The 17,839-nt window shown below is 45.5% G+C and overlaps 1 protein-coding gene and 1 long non-coding RNA gene across 2 annotated transcripts; one reads left to right on the top strand and one right to left on the bottom strand.

Moving 5' to 3' along the window:
• Window positions 1–781: 781 nt before the first annotated feature.
• On the bottom strand, window positions 782–12,994 carry MAF (MAF bZIP transcription factor). The gene is made up of 2 exons (XM_057401166.1): window positions 11,024–12,994; window positions 782–850 (listed from the first exon to the last, which is right to left on the bottom strand). Exons 1-2 carry the CDS (start codon window positions 12,094–12,096, stop codon window positions 817–819), a joined length of 1,107 nt encoding a protein of 368 aa, XP_057257149.1. The 5' UTR covers window positions 12,097–12,994; the 3' UTR covers window positions 782–816.
• Window positions 12,995–13,464: 470 nt separating this feature from the next.
• Window positions 13,465–17,552, top strand: LOC130594904 (uncharacterized). The gene is made up of 3 exons (XR_008971189.1): window positions 13,465–13,617; window positions 16,425–16,508; window positions 16,646–17,552. It is a non-coding gene; the product is annotated as an uncharacterized LOC130594904 (long non-coding RNA).
• The last annotated feature ends 287 nt before the right edge of the window (window positions 17,553–17,839 follow it).

Genomic DNA, 17,839 nt, shown 5'->3' with positions numbered 1-17,839 from the left:
TAAAACAAGCCTAATTCCAACAGCTAATAAAATTCGACTGCTTTCTAATAGCATGTAACTGTTGATCAAAGTGTGGTAGGCTGTAGGGCAGCCTGTGTCCTTAACAAAAATAGGAGGTTTAAAAAAAAAAAAAAACTCACACAGGAATCTGTCATTACAACCTTGGTACTCATTTAAGCCACTTAGTATTTTTTATAGTCAAGGTCAATAAAAATCAGATTCCATGGGAAAAATAAAGTGCCTGTTTTGAGTCTAGCAGCAGAAGGGACTGAAAGTTTAAATTCCCACATTTTCATTAGTGGAGTATATTTTAGTCAATGTTGACAGACCGAATGAACATGAATTTCCAGAGGAACACAGTGCTGTGAATTAAACTTGACTGCAATTTATAAGTACAGAAGGTGCCTAACACAGACTCATGATTTTCATCAAGATCTGAGGGAGATCTTCAGAAGTCCCATCCTTAATCCCCGTAGCTGATGTCTGAACGCTAGCATTTGAAGGAAAAGAAAGAAAACATTTGCAAAGGATTATATATGAGTTGTGGGACACGGGAGAGCTGCCTGGCTGACAAAAGTACAAAGCCCCATCATTACAAATGGTTCTTGTAGGCACCTGAAAGTCAGCCTCATCTGAAAGCCCAGAAAACTGCACCACCGACTGTCACCAGCTCCCCGGGGCTGGACCAAAAAGCACTGTCTTAGCAGCAGAAAACAAAGCAGTTAAAAATTACCACCCCTGCTGAAATATGTCAAACTGCTAATGAAAATGGAAACATACCTTTATTTTTTGTTTTGACCTCAGGTAACAGGATTTTCACATCACCGTTGTAGACGATTCTCTCGGGTACCTAATTTAGTAAATAGATTAAAAATAAAACATTAGAAGGGATTTTTAACATTGTAAAACATGACTGTCATGCCACTATGGTACAGAATAGGACTTTTTACGTGCAAATCCTAAATCAAATTTAGAAAGTCTCGTGTACTGTTCACTGGCTGTGAGTGAGTGAAGGGAAAATTAACACATTTTGAAGGGAAACATTTCTAGCTCACACATTTAGTCTTTACTTCACATTAATAACAGGAGATTCCTGCTGACAAATTACCTTAAAAACACATATTTTTGCCTCACCAGTGAATATCAGCTTCTAGGACTTCAAAGCGTGCAGCTTCCTGCATTTCTCTCTTAATGATTTTTATTAGCTGCACTAATGTAATTGGCAAAATAATAATCAATTTTTGTACACAGTCTATTATTTTCCAGACAGTAGTTTAATAACAAAAGCAGAACTGTCATTTCTCCCTGCAGTTACTCACACTGTACAAATTCATCCTGTCAACACATATTTAAAATCTAATTTAGACCAAAAGAATCACCATAGAGTGGATCCTTGTACAATAAGTGAGATAAGTCAATGAGTCAATCCACATTTCCTAAATATGGGTATTTTTGTGTGTCCCCTTTAGTTAACTTTCTCTCCCTGAGTGTGCATACACAAGCACATACACATATTTTCTAGAAGCCGCCTGCAGGAATGCTTTAGCTCCATCCATTGTAACTATACAGTGTAATCAGAGCAAGGATAAACCCCAAGTCTGATCAGTTTGAATCTGAGAAACAAAAAGAAGACAAACTATAGGCACTTTTTCAGCATTCTGGTTCCAAATCAGCTTTGAAAACAGAAGTCCACTGCACATTTGGTACCAGTTGAATGACCCCTTTCCCTCATCCCTCCCAAAGGTGGGACAGGCGCATTGAAATGGTCCCTGCATCATGCCACTGAAAGCAACAGTTCCTTTTCTTTTCTGTTTTGTTTTCCACTTCTTTCTTTTTTCTTTTTTTTTTTTTTTAATAAAAAAAGGGGGATGGTGCTTCCTTAAATGCAATACTTGGCCCACGGCCCGGGCTCTCTTAAAGCAAATGACTCCTGTAGACCTTTAGTGTCATTTTCCTCAAGACGGCCTCTGCTTTCATGCCAATCAGTGAATCCATCCTGTTATTAATGCATGGGGCTGAGAGGAATAGGTACTCAAGCCTCACACCTGAAGAGCATCTAGAAAGAGATGTGGTCAGCCTGCTTTTAGCAGTCTCAGCCTTTGCTGTGGCCACCCCTGCTCTAAAACCACAACCATTCAGATACATCATAGGAGACCTTAAGCAGGACCTTAATCCACTTTCATGAGAGAGGCACATTGATTCATTTAGCAGCTTTATTTAACTATCAGTTCATTAACAACGGAGTCAAAGAAAGTAAGACAGCACAAAGGCAGCCAGATTTATTAATTAAACACTAAACAGATTTATTAATTCAAGAAGGCTGATCACTTTCCTTCATTTTATCTGACAGAGTTGGTGCAAGAAGAGTTTTACTTGAGTAAGTTTTCTACTCTATACTGTGCTATTTTAAAAGGATTTCACAATAAAGGAAGCTGAAAGACTGTGCACAGTCTGGAGACTGTATCTGGTGTGACATGAATATAGTATTTTAACCAGATTTAATCTTACCGTATTCCCTCCTCTACAATGACTTTGCAGGAGGAAATCCTACGGAAAGGAAAATCTGTTCATCCCACACCACAAAATACTGAATCGCATTGCAGGCTCCAGCAGCTCTTCCTACATACTGAAATGCTTTCATCAGGGAATTTGGAGGCAGTTAAGTTGGGCAGAGGGGAGAGGAGAAAAAAATACCAGGTCTTGTTTGGTTCACTTTTGTACTCTAAGCTCCAAGTGCTTGAGGGAGCAAAAGGGCTGTTTGCAGTGGAGAGAGCCACGGCTTTAGAAGCTGCTACCACAAATATAACTGATTCTGGCCCCATCCCCTTTAGCATCATGAGAGCTCACTGTCAAGGCCTTGGAAAGCACTTCTGTTTCAAAATTGGGGAAGTGGAGAAGTTCAGGCTGCAGGGAAGTGAATCTGCCTGGCTTCTTATAGAAAATGGCTTTAAGCTTAATCACACACACATTCTGAGATACATCCACACAGACTCAGGAAACAGCCTCAGAAAGTGCCACTCTCCATACTTCAGATTCCTCAAAAGACATGAATTGTAAATCCTGCCCACCCCTCATCTTGCTCCCTGCAGAGATCCCAGGGCCTGATGCAAAATGTCATTTAAAAAGCTCCCTTTGAATGAGGTGGGGTTTAGACCGGTCTCCATGTGAGCACAGGTGAAATGAAAAAGTGAAGGAAAAAGCAGGAAAAAAAAACAAAACAAAAAAAACAAAAAAACGAGAAAAGAAAAAGGGGAGAAAAAAGACGAAAAGAGGAAGAGAGGAGAGTGTGAACAAAACCAAAGGGAAGTGCTCTAGGAACATACCTAGAGGACGGTCAGCCAGCTGAAGCCGCCTGGGTGACACATCGGAGCTAAGCTTTGGATGCAGGGACGGATCCTTTACTTACGCATAGAATCCCCTTTTGTTCCACGCATTGAATTTAGAAACGAACAAACAAGCAAACAAACAAACAAACAATCAAACAAAGGATGCTGCCCTCATCCTTCCCCTTCCCAGACCTGGCCCGGGACCGGGTCCATGTCAGGGTCCTGGTCCGGGTCCCGGTCCTTCCCTCCCGTACCTGGCCGCGGTGGGACGCCGGGGGCAGTCTCACCGTGTGTGTGTGTGTGTGTGTGTGTGTGTGTGTGTTTGTGCGTGTGAGCCCCTTCGCCTGCAGGGCTGTGCTGGGGTCGGGGAAGGTCCGTGCCCGCCCGTCCCCGCCCCGGGCGCCGGTGCTGTCCCTGCTGCCCGCGGAGCGCTGCTCGTCGGGGGAAGATCGGGGGGGTTACACCGCTCTAGACCCCTGCCCGACCCGCGCTATTGCCAGGCTGCCGGAAGCAGGGGTTTGAAATCCGTGCCAGAACTCTCCCAAAATGTGCGTTTCGCTCCCGGCACCGGCAAAAGGAGGGGAGGCCAATGTGTGTCCCCGCGCACCCCGATCCCCGCAGCCGTCGGGGACACCCGATTTCCACACCGAAAACCAAGGGACGAAGGGCAGGGAGACGCCTGAGCTCCCGCTGACACAGGGTGTTGAGCCTTAACGCCTCCGTGCGCAGCCATTGACATTTCTGCTTAACGGGGGACAGGCTGCTGAGAGCGTTCTTCAGGACTGTGCTTCTTTATAAATTAACAATTGAGAGCAGCTATCAGGGACACTCCATTCCCTACCCCCGCTGGAAACTTGGAGACACTGCTTGATTTTGTTGGTCGCTGGGTGTTTTTTTCAATGTGTGGTGCAGAAGCACCACTTCTAGCAAACTTCTGCTCTGGTTTTGACTTCCCTCCCTGCAAGGTATCTTATAGAGATGAATTTTAAAAAAAAGTATAAAAATAAAGTAAAATAAAGGAAAGCATGTCACAAAGTTCATAGGGCTTCAAACCAAGCAAGGGAAGAGGCAGGGCAATCTCCATCCCTGAAACCCACTGCACCACAACTAGAAGCCTGCATGCTTTGTTGCTGCAGAAGTGGCACGGGTGTAAAAGCTAGACTTCGGTGGGAAGAACAGTGGGTACAGCAACAGTGAAAAAAAATTATCATTTCAGAGAGCAGTTAGACACAGGCAGCTTGCATCAAGGGCACTGAGATGTTATCACACTGTGCCTGGTCAACCTGATACGGTGGTAGATAGCCGGGGCTGGAGCTGCCTATCTGCCATTATACCCGGCTACAGCCTCGCCGATCCCTGGCCTTTTGCTTCTCACTTGAAAAGTTAAGTCACATCCTGGACTATTTTTGCATCGTGTTGGCTTTGAGCTCACAAATCTGAATGCACTCAGCCCTCAGAGAGTGACAAATGTTATTCACGGTCCTCCCCCACAATTTCAGGCAGTCAAGAATTAGATGCAGCAAGAATGTACAGTATTTTAATCTATTGATTTGTATCTGCTGCCCCCAAAAAAATTCATTAGAGGAGCCATAAGAAGTGTGAAGTGGTTGAGTGCTCGGCTCTCCCCCAGAAAAGATGAATTCTCTCCACAGCCACTCACCTCTGCCACGTCCTGGGGTGTGCTACCTCGTGTTACTCATACCGAGACCTGCACTTCAAACAGATATGTGAAGCATTTGACTACAGACAGCTTGAGTGTGTGTGTGTGTACAAGCAGGACCGGGCTCTGTCCTGGCTGAGCAAACAAAATCTATCCCATTCTCCATAGCTGCCCCTGGAATGCCCAAGCCCTGTGGCAGCCGCTTACAACACAGTGATTTGGAAAGAGGAAGGGAATAAAGTTTATTGAAAAATCTTAATTCCTAACACTGAAGTATGTAGGATTGTTTTCTTTCTTTCCCCTGCGTGAAATTTTAAATTCAGCCATCTGAACAGGTGTCAGAAACAGTGGGTCCATTTAGCTCCTCTGATGATCGCAGTAATAAATATAGAGGATTTCCTTTCAATGCAGCATATGCTGAAATGACACCAATGTAGTTCTGGCATCTGAGCAGATAATTCTGATATATGCATCATTTCCTCCCTAAATCCAGGAAGCAGCTACACTCTCTATCTGATATTAGTATATTATGTCAAATAGAAATTGGTATTAAAATTATGAATGATTCTAGATAGAGAACTTCCTACACACTATGCAGAGGGAGGGAGAGGAAACAGCTGCGCAAAAGCTTTCAGAAGGGGGAAAGGGGAAAGAAAAAAGAGCTGGGAAAGTTTATGTTTTAAACTGAAAATTTACTGCCATGTTTCGCGTGGGGGTAGTTTTCAAGTGGCATTTTGATGCAGCACGAGCCGTTTTGTGTTAAAAGGATGAAGAAGACTTTCTAATAAATAGAAGGTCTCGGCGCTCCGTTTGCAAATGGGCACTTCCCGCACAGTGCCTGCACAGCGGTGGTGAGAAACTGCCCAAGAAATAAATACACACTGGTGTGACAGGGACAGTTCCCTCCCTTCTACCCTATTTTCTTTAGGATGTGGTCCAGGATAGCAGTTCTCGGGCAGGGAAAATGCTGCAGCACAAACACAAAAATACTCCTGGACTCTGCTCAGCAGAAGCTCGGAGGTCTGGCATTGGGTTCTGTTTCATTTTGTGAGGGGGAGGAATGAAAAAAGGCTTAAGGTGAGGTGGGATGGGGAGGAAAGTGGAGCCTGAGCTGCAGTGCACATACCATTTCCCAGCCAGCAAAGGAAGGGCCACTCTCCATGCATGCATCTCCCGCATCGGTCACATGAAAGTTCTTTGTAATGTAGTTAATAAATGGGAAAGCACTACAGGACTATGGGAAAAATAGGATGCTGTTAGTGATGGGTAGATTAAGACCACACATGCCTTTTGATACATGATTGCCCAGCTCAGGTGGCGTTCCCCCTGCTTCAGCTGGTGAGGTACCTGCAGGAGAGCAGCGGGATCCTGCTCCCCTTTGAAATCGTTGGGGATTGTACCTCCGAGCTCAGTGGGAGCAGGATTGAGGCCAGAGTCAAGCAAGGGGTGATTAATGAATGTAGGTTATTCAGAGCAGAGCGGTTCCAATTAGTCCCCAGCAAGCAGTCCTTCGGCAAAGGTGGGCGCTCCCCTGCCATGATTTATATAGAGAACCCCAATACTCCCTTTGCTTTAGTGAACATTAAAATGTGCATCTATTTCCCACCCCCACCCCCCTTCAGTTGGGCAGTTATCGTGTTTCAGGCTCAAATTCAAGTGCACCCTAAGAAGGCTGTATTCTCTTATTTGCAAAGCAAGATTGCAATGTGTCATAACGATGTCAAACTGGGAGAGAGCCTTTTTTCCCTTCAGGTTGGGTGTGTGATGGGAATTCTCCCTTCTGCACCCAGTCTATTTCTAGGAAGGATTTCTCTTACTGCTGTTCAAACAGGGTGGATTTTTTTTTTCCCTCCGAGAAAGAAGACACTTCAGGGAGGCAGCAGTGCTCCCCTCGCTCTGCGCTACTACTAATTCTTAGTGCCTGCTCCTTACTCCACCTGAGAGGAAACCCAGAGCAGCAGAGGAGTGCAGGAAAGAGGCTGGACCAGAACTGGGTCCTGCTTCGGGTACTTGGGGCTCCACGCTCCCTCGGTGGGGGCTTTCCCAAGGAGAGGCCTCGTTCTTTCCCTTCCCTAGGGCTCCTTCAGGAGCTCTTGGCAAGGGCCACGGCGAAACCTCTAAGTGACCCCCTGTGAAAAAAAATGGGCATCAGTAAAGGCTCAGCCAGGGAACTGGGGGTGGAAGAAGAAATAAAAAGCAGCCCTGTCTTTATGAGGGGAGATAATTCTCTGCTCGGCCAATAGCAACCAGTTTACTCACAGATTACACATTAACCAGAAAATGGAACTTGAATTAACCAGAATCTGGAGCTTGAACCATTACTCAAACCCTGGTGCAACAGCAGGTCAGATGCCAAAGGGCAGGTTGGTGCCCCGGTGCTGGGGAGGGGTGAGGCGCCGCATCGGCATCGGGGACCATGGCTGTCACCCACGACAGGGTTGGGTGTCCTTCCCCTTCCAGAGGGACCTGAGCAGGAGCATGCTGACCTTCAGCAGCACTCAGTGCCCATGAATGCAGGCTCTTGTCGCTGCAGGCACCGCAGGGAACTTGGGGCTGCATCCTAACCTCAGCACTCAGAGCAGGATGGGGTCCAAGCCATGGGCTGGACCGGCTCGGCAGAGGAACAGCAACAGGTCCCCGCCTTCCACTGCCATCAGTGCCCAGGAGGGACGATCTTACAGCTGCACCAACAGTGGGAAAGGGAGATATAAGGGAATAAACACCTGCTGGTGTTTATAAACCTGGGTCTGGAGACAAAACCCCGATCCTGGGAGGGCTGGAGCATCCTTTGGAGAGGCCTCCACTTCTTGAACCAGGCAGATACACCCATTCAAAGGGTGGGAGAGGACTCTGTGAACAGACACTGGAGGCTGTTGGGGAAGGTGGCTTTAAATGAACTGGGTTGAGGGTTTGAGGAGCCTTTCGAAGTCAAAATTCCCTTTGACATGGAGAAGTGCAGTGAAGAGGGGCTGGGAGACCTGAATGTTTCTAGCACATTAACCTTTGGGGATTGATTGTCTAGAACAAATAACTCTCAAAAGTTGGAGGAAGTCCTTTGAATTTGGTTATTTTTCCTCTCTGCTTCTCAGTTCTCTCTAGGCTTTATAAGGCCTGCAGCAAAGAAAAAAAGGGGTTGGGGGGAAAAGAAAACCACAGGACAAATGAAAGAAGGTGGGGGGAAAGCAAAGGGAAAAAAAAAAGGAGGCAGTATGGACCCAAATGGCAAGAAATCTTTCGATCTAGCGTTAAGTGGCTCTGTGACAAGCCAAGCCTGATGCGGTGTCATCTCTTACTAGAGACAGGCATGCTTAGATCAGATGATAAGAGGATGTGAAGTCTTCCCTTTCACTTTGCTCCATCATAAAACAATCAAAATACAGGGCCATATCATGTCATCAGGTTTTTAAGCAGACCTCCCCTTTGAGATCTTCTAAAACCTGGTGGGATGATCTGAGTCACTGAAACTGAGCTCACTGCAATACTGAGAAGTCAGAAGCAGCACCTGAAAACTCATGTTTTTCATCTACCTGAAAGATAACTTGATTTCTAGCGGGCGACAGCTTTCCGTTTCACACAAAGCTATCCTCTCCCTTCTCCCCTCCTGAATATTATTGAGTCCAGCTCTTGTGCCAGCATCACCCCTTTGCCAGGCAGTACGCTGAAGTACTGCTCTCAGAGTTATTGAACTTTGAACTACAGACTAAGAAACTGAGTACGGAATCAAAAAAATGCAGTTTATTATTGTAGATTATTCTCTCTTTTGATATAACCATAGAGTCGAAAATGAAAGAAAAGCACATAGGAACATCACACGTGGTTAGTTAGTAACTCAAGATATAAAACAATTTTGCACAGCAAAATATGTAAAAGAAAAAGTAACTGACAAGATTTTTTTATATTTATTGTGGTAAGATTTACTTTCCATTTTCTTTTTTTTTTTTTTAAAAGACAGGATATCAGTCCCTGAAAATAAAATTTACTGATTATTGCCTTTAAAACTGTGGAATTTTTTGAAGTTACAGAAAATCCAGTTCTGCACCACAATACAACTGTAAAAAAATCTGCATCATTTTAAAACTGTGCAGTAATGCCATCTTTATAACTGCATAAACTGTATTAGCGTTCTAAACAGGTTCATAATTTTTTTTGTTGTTTTTGTGTTATATGTTTGCAGATTATATCTTAGTGCAATTCAGTCCCCAATACTTCAATTTTGAAAAAAAAGAAAAACAACAAAACAACAAACAACAAAACAAAAACCAAAAACAACCTATACATTTTTAATGTAAAATACCTCTGTAGATATACACAGAGGTGCCTTCCCCTTTTAATACTTTGGTTTTCAAATACAGTCAGTGGTATAGCAAGGACTACATATACCCAACTTATATTTAAGTTGCAAGCACATGCTGCATAAACTACTTTTTAAAACAGTCCCGTTGCAAATTCTACCCCCCTTTACATCACGACAGTAAACAATTTAGTGCATCAATCTTAAAAAAAAAAAAAATCTACATCTAAACAGACCTAACTCTTTCGAATTTATCTATAACATTCCTTTATCTGTAGCATACATTTTAACTGGGCTAACAGATGACAGAAACTAGAATTAAATTATATATACTAGGAACCCAGAGCATTCCACATTTGACAATGACCAAATGCAAAAGGAAAAAAAAAATGGGGCAGATCACCTAAAATTAATATTTAGACTGTTTTAGTCAACAGCATGGTTTCAATATCAATCCCCCAAGCAAGACGTGAATTTTGTGTTCAAACGTCTTTACAAAGTTCTTGTGATTTTTTTTTTTTTTTTTTTTTTTTTTTTTTTTTTTTTTGCCACTTAAGGTTATCAAAATCCATTCTGGCAGGTTTTTTGAGAGGGAATGCTTCAGTGCATTTAAAAGGAAGTCTGAAGTTTTGAGTAACTCAAAGCAGTTTTAGAGCAGATGCAAACTTTAATGGGGAGGAAGAGGAGGAGGAAGATCAAAGGTTGCACTTTTTTGCTTTCAACCCAAAAAAGTGATGAGGCAATAAAACAAAAGGATGAATGCCATGCCATAATAGTCTCCAAAATTCCACTTCCAAGCAAAAGAAAAAAAAAAAAAAATAATTATACCATACATGACCAGCATGCAGGGTTTTTTATTTATATAATGTCTCTTTTTCATAGTCTTTTGAAACAGTTATAGTTCATTGTTGCTAAGACAAAATAGCAAGCGTAATGCATGAGATGAGTATGGGATTCTAATGGCAGACTACAGTCTCACATTTGGCTGATTAAGGCCAAAACTCACATGAACACACCGAAGGTTGATGCAGGCTTGATTTTGGCAAGTTGATCTAGGCTTATCTCTAGTTTTGCACAACAACGCTAAAAACTGATGGAACTCAGCAAGCTGGAGTCTAAAAATTTCACATTGTTTTTGTATTTTTTTTGTTTTTGTTTTTTTTTTTTTTTTTTTTTTGTTTTTTTTTTCTTTTAATATTATTTTTCTTTTTGCAAAGCTCAAATCTCATATGAAGAACTCAGGATGGCAAAAAAAAAAAGAGAAATCTGACTTTTTTTTGGACACAGCAAGCTCAAAAGAAAAAAACCTCATGAACTTAAAAATATATATATATATAATGTGGATGGCAGGTTTCAAAGAAGAGCAAGCTTCATATGAAGAACTGAGTTGGTGGCGAGTTGGATCTTTTAAATTTAAGAAGAAAAAAAGGAAATACAACAGCAAGCCCCCACAAAAATGAAAAAAATAATAAACAGGAAAGAAACTCATGTAGAACTTGGTTGGCCAACACGGAGCCAGCCCACCTTAAAAAGAAAAAAAAAAAAAAAAAAAAAGGGAAAGAAAAGACAAAATAAAGAAAATAACCAACCCCCCAAAACACAACTTTGTTTTAAAATTGTTTTGAGTTTTGTTTTTTTAAAAAAGGTAATACAAGGTGGCAAGCCGGGTTGTCGCTCTAGCAAAGCCCCCAACAACAACTCACACGGAGAACTTTTAGTTAAGGTGGCAAGGCTGTGGGCACTCACATGAAAAACTCTGGAGAGGAAGGGTTGTCACTGCTGGATCCGTTTTCTCTGAAGCCATTGCTGACCAGCTTCTCGTACTTTTCCTTGTAGGCGTCCCTCTCCCGGACCAGCCTGGAGATCTCCTGCTTTAGGTGCTCCACTTGCTGCAGCAGCTGGTTCTTCTCCGACTCCAGGACGTGCCGCTGCTGGACCCTCTTGAAGCGGCAGGACTGGGCATAGCCCCTGTTTTTGAGGGTCCTCCTCTTCTGCTTCAGCCGGATCACCTCTTCCTTGCTGACGCCCCGCAGCTGCCGGTTCAGCTCCCGCACCGACATGGTCACCAGCTGCTCGTCGGAGAAGCGGTCGTCGAAGTGGAGGCCGCCGCCGCCGCCGCCGTGGTGCGGGTGGTGCAGCCCCCCGGCGCCGCCGCCGCCGCCACCGCCGCCGCCGCCGGAGCCAGCGGCCGAGGAGGCGGAGGAGGGCGGCGCGCTGCCCGGCGCCGCGGCGTGGGGGTGCCCGCCGCCGCCGCCGCCGCCGCCGTGGTGCGGGTGGTGGTGGTGGTGGTGGTAGTGGGGCGCGCCGCCCTGCGCCGCCGCCGCGGCGATCACCGCCGACACCACGGCGGCCGCCGAGCCCATCTCCTCGGCCGGCACGGAGCCGCCGGCGCCGGCGGCCGCGGCCAGCTGCTGCCCTCTAGCATAGCCATCGAAGGCGCCGGGCAGCGGGTGGTGGCTGCTGTTGATCAGCGCCTCCACCGCGTCCTCGGGGCTGAAGCCCAGCGCCTCCGGGTTCAGCTGCTGCGGGTAGCCCGTCATCCAGTAGTAGTCTTCAAGGTGGGTCTTCTGGTCGGTGCCGGAGCCGGGGCTGGGCGCCGAGAAGCTGGGGGACGGGGGCACCGAGCTGCAGGGCGTGCTCATCGGGGTGGAAGAGAGCGATCCCCCGGCGATCAAGCGGCCGCACTGGCTGATAATGCGATCGGTCTCCACCGGCTCCTTTTTCACTTCAAACTTCATCAGATCGAAGTCATTAACATATTCCATGGCCAGGGGACTGGTGGGCAGGTCGGAGCTGCTCATTGCCAGTTCTGATGCCATCCTTTTGCTGCTGAGAGTCCTCCAGAAAGGGTGCGCTCCGGGAGCGAGGGGACTGCTCTGAGTTGCCACCGGGTGAGCCAGCTTGATTTTTGGCGAGCTCCGCTCCGCTCTCTCCTGCCTCTGCCTCTCGCCACGGCCCCGCGCAGCCTCCGCTCCAATTCGCCCCGGCGCTCCCGCTCCGCGTTATCCCTTGCAGAGTCTCCGCTGCCGCTGATGCATCAGAGCGAGGGGCTCTTGCTATTCGCCTTTTGCATAAAGGTTTTTTTTTTTTTTTTCCTCCTTTTCCTCCTCTCTCCCTCCCTTCTCTGCCTCCTCTCTCTTTTTGCAGCTTGCAAACTGCAGCTGGAAGTGTTAGCTGGTGGTGTTGCGAGTAAATTTGTTGTTGTTGTTGGTTTGTTTTGTTATTTTTAACACTTCATGGTGCCTTTCCTCTGGGCTTTCTCATGCAAAGTGCAGAGCGAGAAGAGACGTTCATCGGGGAAGGGAGGAGGGAAAAAGAGAAGCGAAGGCAAAAAAAAAAAGAAACACAAAAAAATCAAAGTCGGTATCGCAACTAAAATAACAAAAACAGTTTAAAAAGAAGAAAAAGGGGGGAAACAACGCAAAAACACTCGACCCCAAAGCTACAGCAAGAAGATGAAAAATATTTTAAAGGTTTCATCCAGCAGGAGAGTTTAAAAGCATTGCTGAGTTTTATAGCGCTCCTGACGTCAAATGGGAAATTGGCTCGGCCGCCGGGCCAATGGGCTGCCGCTTCCCGGCCCTCATTAGCATAATAGTATAGAAACAAGGAAACTTTTCTGAGCTGTCAATCAGGGCCCCATCAGCTGACTGTCAGCTGGGGAGCGCCTTAACCCCTTCCTACCCGCAGCCGCCCGCCGCACTCACCGGGCAAGCGGGTGCGGGACGGGGCCGCTGCTCTTCGCTATCGCGCCGGGTCGGTCCCGGCAGCCGCGCTCCTTGCGCACTTTCGGGCGAGCGCCCTGCCCCGGGGGTGGGGTGCCCGGGAGCTGCCCCCGCTCGGGCGAACGATGCGGGGCGGCGGGGAGCTCCTTCCGCCGGGGAGCACCGGGCGCGGGGACCCTGCAGGGATCCGAGAACGCGGCGCTGCCGCCGGGTCCGCTGTGCCAGGCGCGGGTACCTGCTGCGGGCCGGTCCTTGCCTTCCCCCGTGCCGGCCGCCGGCCACTCGCTCCGCTCCGCTCCCCCGTCACATAGAGATGATTTTTTCACGGGGACGGGGCAGCAATTCTCCCCTTTTCCCTGCCAAGAGGTGCGAAAGCCCTGCAAGTTTGCAAGCGCTTCCCCCCCCCCCCGCAGTTGGACTGATGGCCCGTACTAATTAATTTAATACACTTAGAACTAATTGTATTTACTTTAGCCTCCCCTCCCGCACCCCCCCATCCTCCGGGAGGGGGATGGGGCCGAGGCCGGGGGGGGCCGTGGAAGCGGCGAGCGGGCTGGACGCGGAGCGGCGGATCGGCTCGGTTTAAACCTCGACAGCGCCATCTCTCGTCGAAAGGTCAGTGCCGAGACGGTCCCCGACCGGTGCGGGGCCGCGGTGCGGCCGGGACGCGTCCCGCCGTCGGGGGGTGGCCCCGCCGCAGCGGCCGCTGTCCCCGCCCGGTCCCGGTCGCGGCGCGGTTCGGCCCGGCCGCACCGTGGTCCCCCTCTGCGGGCCGGGGAACGCCGCAGCCTCCGGGGCTGCCATGCTCGATTTTCCGGCAGGGCTTTATGGGAATATCGATAGAATTAAAGTTACTTGTAATTCCGTGATAAATGAGATGTCTCTAGTAAGTAAGATTAAGTGCAGTGCTATAAAGTTGTTTATCTGAAAAGTAATTCTCAGAAACCTGACTTCTGACACTTGGTCATATATTAAACCAGCTTCTTGAACATTGTACTTCAAATCCTCCCTGCTCCCCTTGCCCGGTCCCTTCCCCCTCGGAGTTTGCTATTTATAACTGCGCACAGGGTATTACTTTGTAGGTGCGGGCAAGTCTCTGGGTGATTTTTCGCCGACTGTGAAAATCATCATTTGCAAAGCCAAAGAATCTCTGCTTAGAAAATAGTGCTTGGCTAGTGGATTTACAAATGGATAACATTTTCTGACTATGCCATTATCAGTACGAGTGCCAGTACTAACATCTGAAAGTCATACAGTATGTACTGTTCCTGGCAGCTAAGAAAGGTAGGGCATACTGCAAATTTAGGAAGATAACTACATCTAGAAATGATCATAGAGGCAATTCTGTAAAGCTAAAAAACGCTACCAGCATCACTGGCAAAATTAAAATGGAGTTCTGCACGGTCCCAAAACACATGCACATACACAGAGCCGTGGACATCTGCTAGCTTTATCTTACAGATTGCGATTCATGACAAAGTTAATACAACTTAACTACTCGGGCTGGCTTTCCTATTTCTTCGCATTGTTGGAATCAACAAAACTTCCAGGCTCACGGCATAAATCCCCCCAGGACAGTCTAATTCCCTATATTTGTTTTTTTTCCCGAGCAAGATGAATGTGATACTGTATATCACTTAACATGCGCACCTATGAGAGACATAAAATGTGTGCTAATATTTTTAAATGAAAAGGTTATTGCTTTTCAGAGCGTACAGTCATAGTATTTCACTTGCCCGTTTGATAGATGGCTGTGGAAGTGTGGCTCCAGAACCATAAAATAGTTTGTTTGGACGTGAGGATTCAAAGTGCTACATTTGCAAACGAGTAAATTTCCTGAGTAAACTCTGAACTCCAGACAAAGAGTATGAAATTGTGTGAGCTAATGGGGACCATCCCTTAATTGATACCAATGTAAGCTGCAAATTAATTGAAGCTCTGACCTACCAGAACAGTGAGTAAAATTATTAGTTGTACACTATTGTTCTTGTGTGATTGTTACACAGAACTGCTGCACCAAAATGTCTCTACTGTTCAGTGCAGCAGAGAAAAAAAGATTGTTAGCAATTTTTGGATAACCTTCAGAAGCAACATGCTCCTCCCTACGCTATATAATTCTCATTTTAGTAGTATTTTTCTTTATTATTTGGCTATTCACAATGGGTGTCTAAACATTTACAGTCCTCTATTAACAGTGTTTCTTCCATAACAATCACACACTTTCATTTCAATTAGAGCTATTCAGTCTCCAGTTTTTCCACAATTATCGCAGGCCAATTCCCCCAGACTGCTCCCTTTTCCCACCACTGTTTGTAACAATCCTGCCCTGAGCCAGGCACAGAGGGAAAACTCCAGCGTCCCTTTCACAGCCTCTTGCTCCCGTTTGTTTTTAAGCATCGCCGTTCGACGACACAATGTGGAGCCCTGCTTGCTCCCTGTTTGCTGCTGACCTGGTTCGTAAGCCTTCAAACTAACACATATTTATTGTGGGAGAGTGTTCTGACAAATCATGCAGGGGGATGTGAAACATTAACTCCCAATACACTCTGGTCGGCCTGCACTGGGATGAGCATGCCAGCAGTGTGTGCAGGAACTTCCATCGCTGAAGCCTGCGTGCGTATCTCACACAGAAGATTTAGCAGAAGAGAACATGCAGGTTATGAGTTATATGGACTCAGAGTGTAATTTGTTATAACTTAAACACATATCAAGACCAACACATTAAGTACAGTTACTGCTCCTTTTGTTTATTTAGTGTCTTATTTTATGGTGCAGAACTAAACAGTGTCCGCTGAATTTAACTATGAAACCAGCCAAATTGATTTCAGAAAGACTTCTTAAGAGTAACAGAGTGATAAGGCATAAACTGCTCCTAGGTGCAGGGCTAGATAAATCCTTTTAACAGTCTTCAGATCAGTTAACAGGGTAAGTAAATCACATATCACTGTTAGCAGATTTATGGGAAAGAATTAATAGAATCAGACGAGATAATCTAGTAGGGATAAAATTGCTGAGGAAACAGTCCAGCCTTACATCGGGGGGCACGAAACAACAGTCTGATTACTGGGAGTCATTACGGATTGGTGAATTATGAACTAAATCATCGTAAGAGTAATTCAGTATTTATTAATTCTTTTCTCTTTAAACAATTTACAGATGCAAATAAAAGCCTCTGTCTTTGAAGACACATTCTTTATATATTTTTATTGGATGTAATTTAGTATTTGCATTACCTGTATTTACTTCATAATTGAACATTTTGCATTCAAATTTATGTAATGCATTATGCTTTAGAATATATTTCTCCCTTATTAGCATGAATAGTCACTTACCTCATGAATTACTAAGTTTATCTGAAAATATAGGTGTATTTTTTACTAAGTGGAAGACAAACATATGTACAATAAATTCTTATTTGCCAGTGGTGTTACAGAAACACAGAACAACCCTGTATCAGAGAAGAGGGGAAAGACGCTGCAGCAAAGAAGCAGAATCAATTACTGTGTGTATGTATGTGACAATAATTCCTTCTGTCAATGTTTTGTTTATTTTTAATAAAGAATGAGTGACTCAAAGGTTTACTTTAGAAGGAGCAGATGAAAAAGGATCTCCACAGTGAATTTCTTTCCTCTCTTTCCCCCAGTACTTCCCGATGGACTTGGCTGAGACTGTGCCACTGCAGCCTTTGCTCCAGCTTCATTCCTGCTGACCTGGTCCACGCCATGAACGTATGCTGCTCTAAACTCACCTTCTCAAACATTTCTCTCTTTCCCCTAATCCTGTGTCTATGCTTGGCTTTAAATCCAAATAATCAATATAATTTAGGCCCATTCTGCAGTATTAACACAACCTTACTTATGCAGAGACAACCCCAACTCTATTGACTTCAAGAACTGCAGGATTGAATCCGTGATCCCATTGAAACCAATGACAAAACTTGTATTGATTGCAATGGAAGCAGGATCAGGTCCTTGATGTTAGCAATTTGTTTAAGTCAGAGGGCTACAAGAAGTGAAGGACATCAGCAGATCTTGTGGCAAGAATACAGGTCTGCGCCCCAAAATTCAAAGGCAAAATTCACTTGTGGTGGGTCATCTTTACACTCAGGTTTTACCATCTGCGTGCTGGGATGCCTGTGTATTTTGTCCGGACGCATAAAGCCAGTCCTCCTGGGAGCATTCAGATGAGCACATCTATAAATGTAGTGCAGTAAAATGAGCTACTTTTGCCACTCGTGCTTTTTCCGAGCCTGGTACAATCCATTTTTGTGACGACAGTTTTCTGCCCCACACGCATCTGATACTGCTCTTTTATTTTAAGGCTGAGAAAATCTTCCCTTTAAACTCATGCTGAGCATCAAATTGGACTCCACTTGCAGCTGAACATCTTGGCTGTCTCTTCCTTTCCTCCATCAGCTCCAGTATATTTTATGTAGAATTCTCTCTGTTAATAAAACTTGCTTCTCCCTTCATTCTGCAGTTTTGCATTAGTGTTACTGAAACCACCAGACCTGCCCTGTTTCAAAACTGTGCGAAGGAGAAGGGGAAAAAAAAAAAAAAAAGTCGTTTTTTTCCTGTACAGTCTCCTATTTTGCCATTCTGCACAGACTCTAAATGTACAGCTTCTATTTGACTGTAAAGTTTCTGTTGGTAAATTAGAACAAAAGTAGCTTGAAAAGGCAGGCTTAAACACATATTTTGGTTGCTTTTGTGTCACATCCAAGAGGGCTTGTGTTTTATCTCTGGGAATTACAAGGTATTAGCAGCTGCTTCGATTTTATTCCCCTGGAAGTGCCTGACAGTCACTATATGGAAGATGCAGCATCGGTGTTACACCT

The sequence above is a fragment of the Pezoporus wallicus genome, unplaced genomic scaffold, assembly GCF_028554395.1.
Source record: "Pezoporus wallicus isolate ANWC-B61680 ecotype Strahan unplaced genomic scaffold, APGP_CSIRO_Pwel_v1 contig_420, whole genome shotgun sequence".
In the NCBI taxonomy this organism is placed as follows: Eukaryota; Metazoa; Chordata; class Aves; order Psittaciformes; family Psittacidae; genus Pezoporus; species Pezoporus wallicus.
This window is presented reverse-complemented; position numbering and strand designations above follow the sequence as displayed.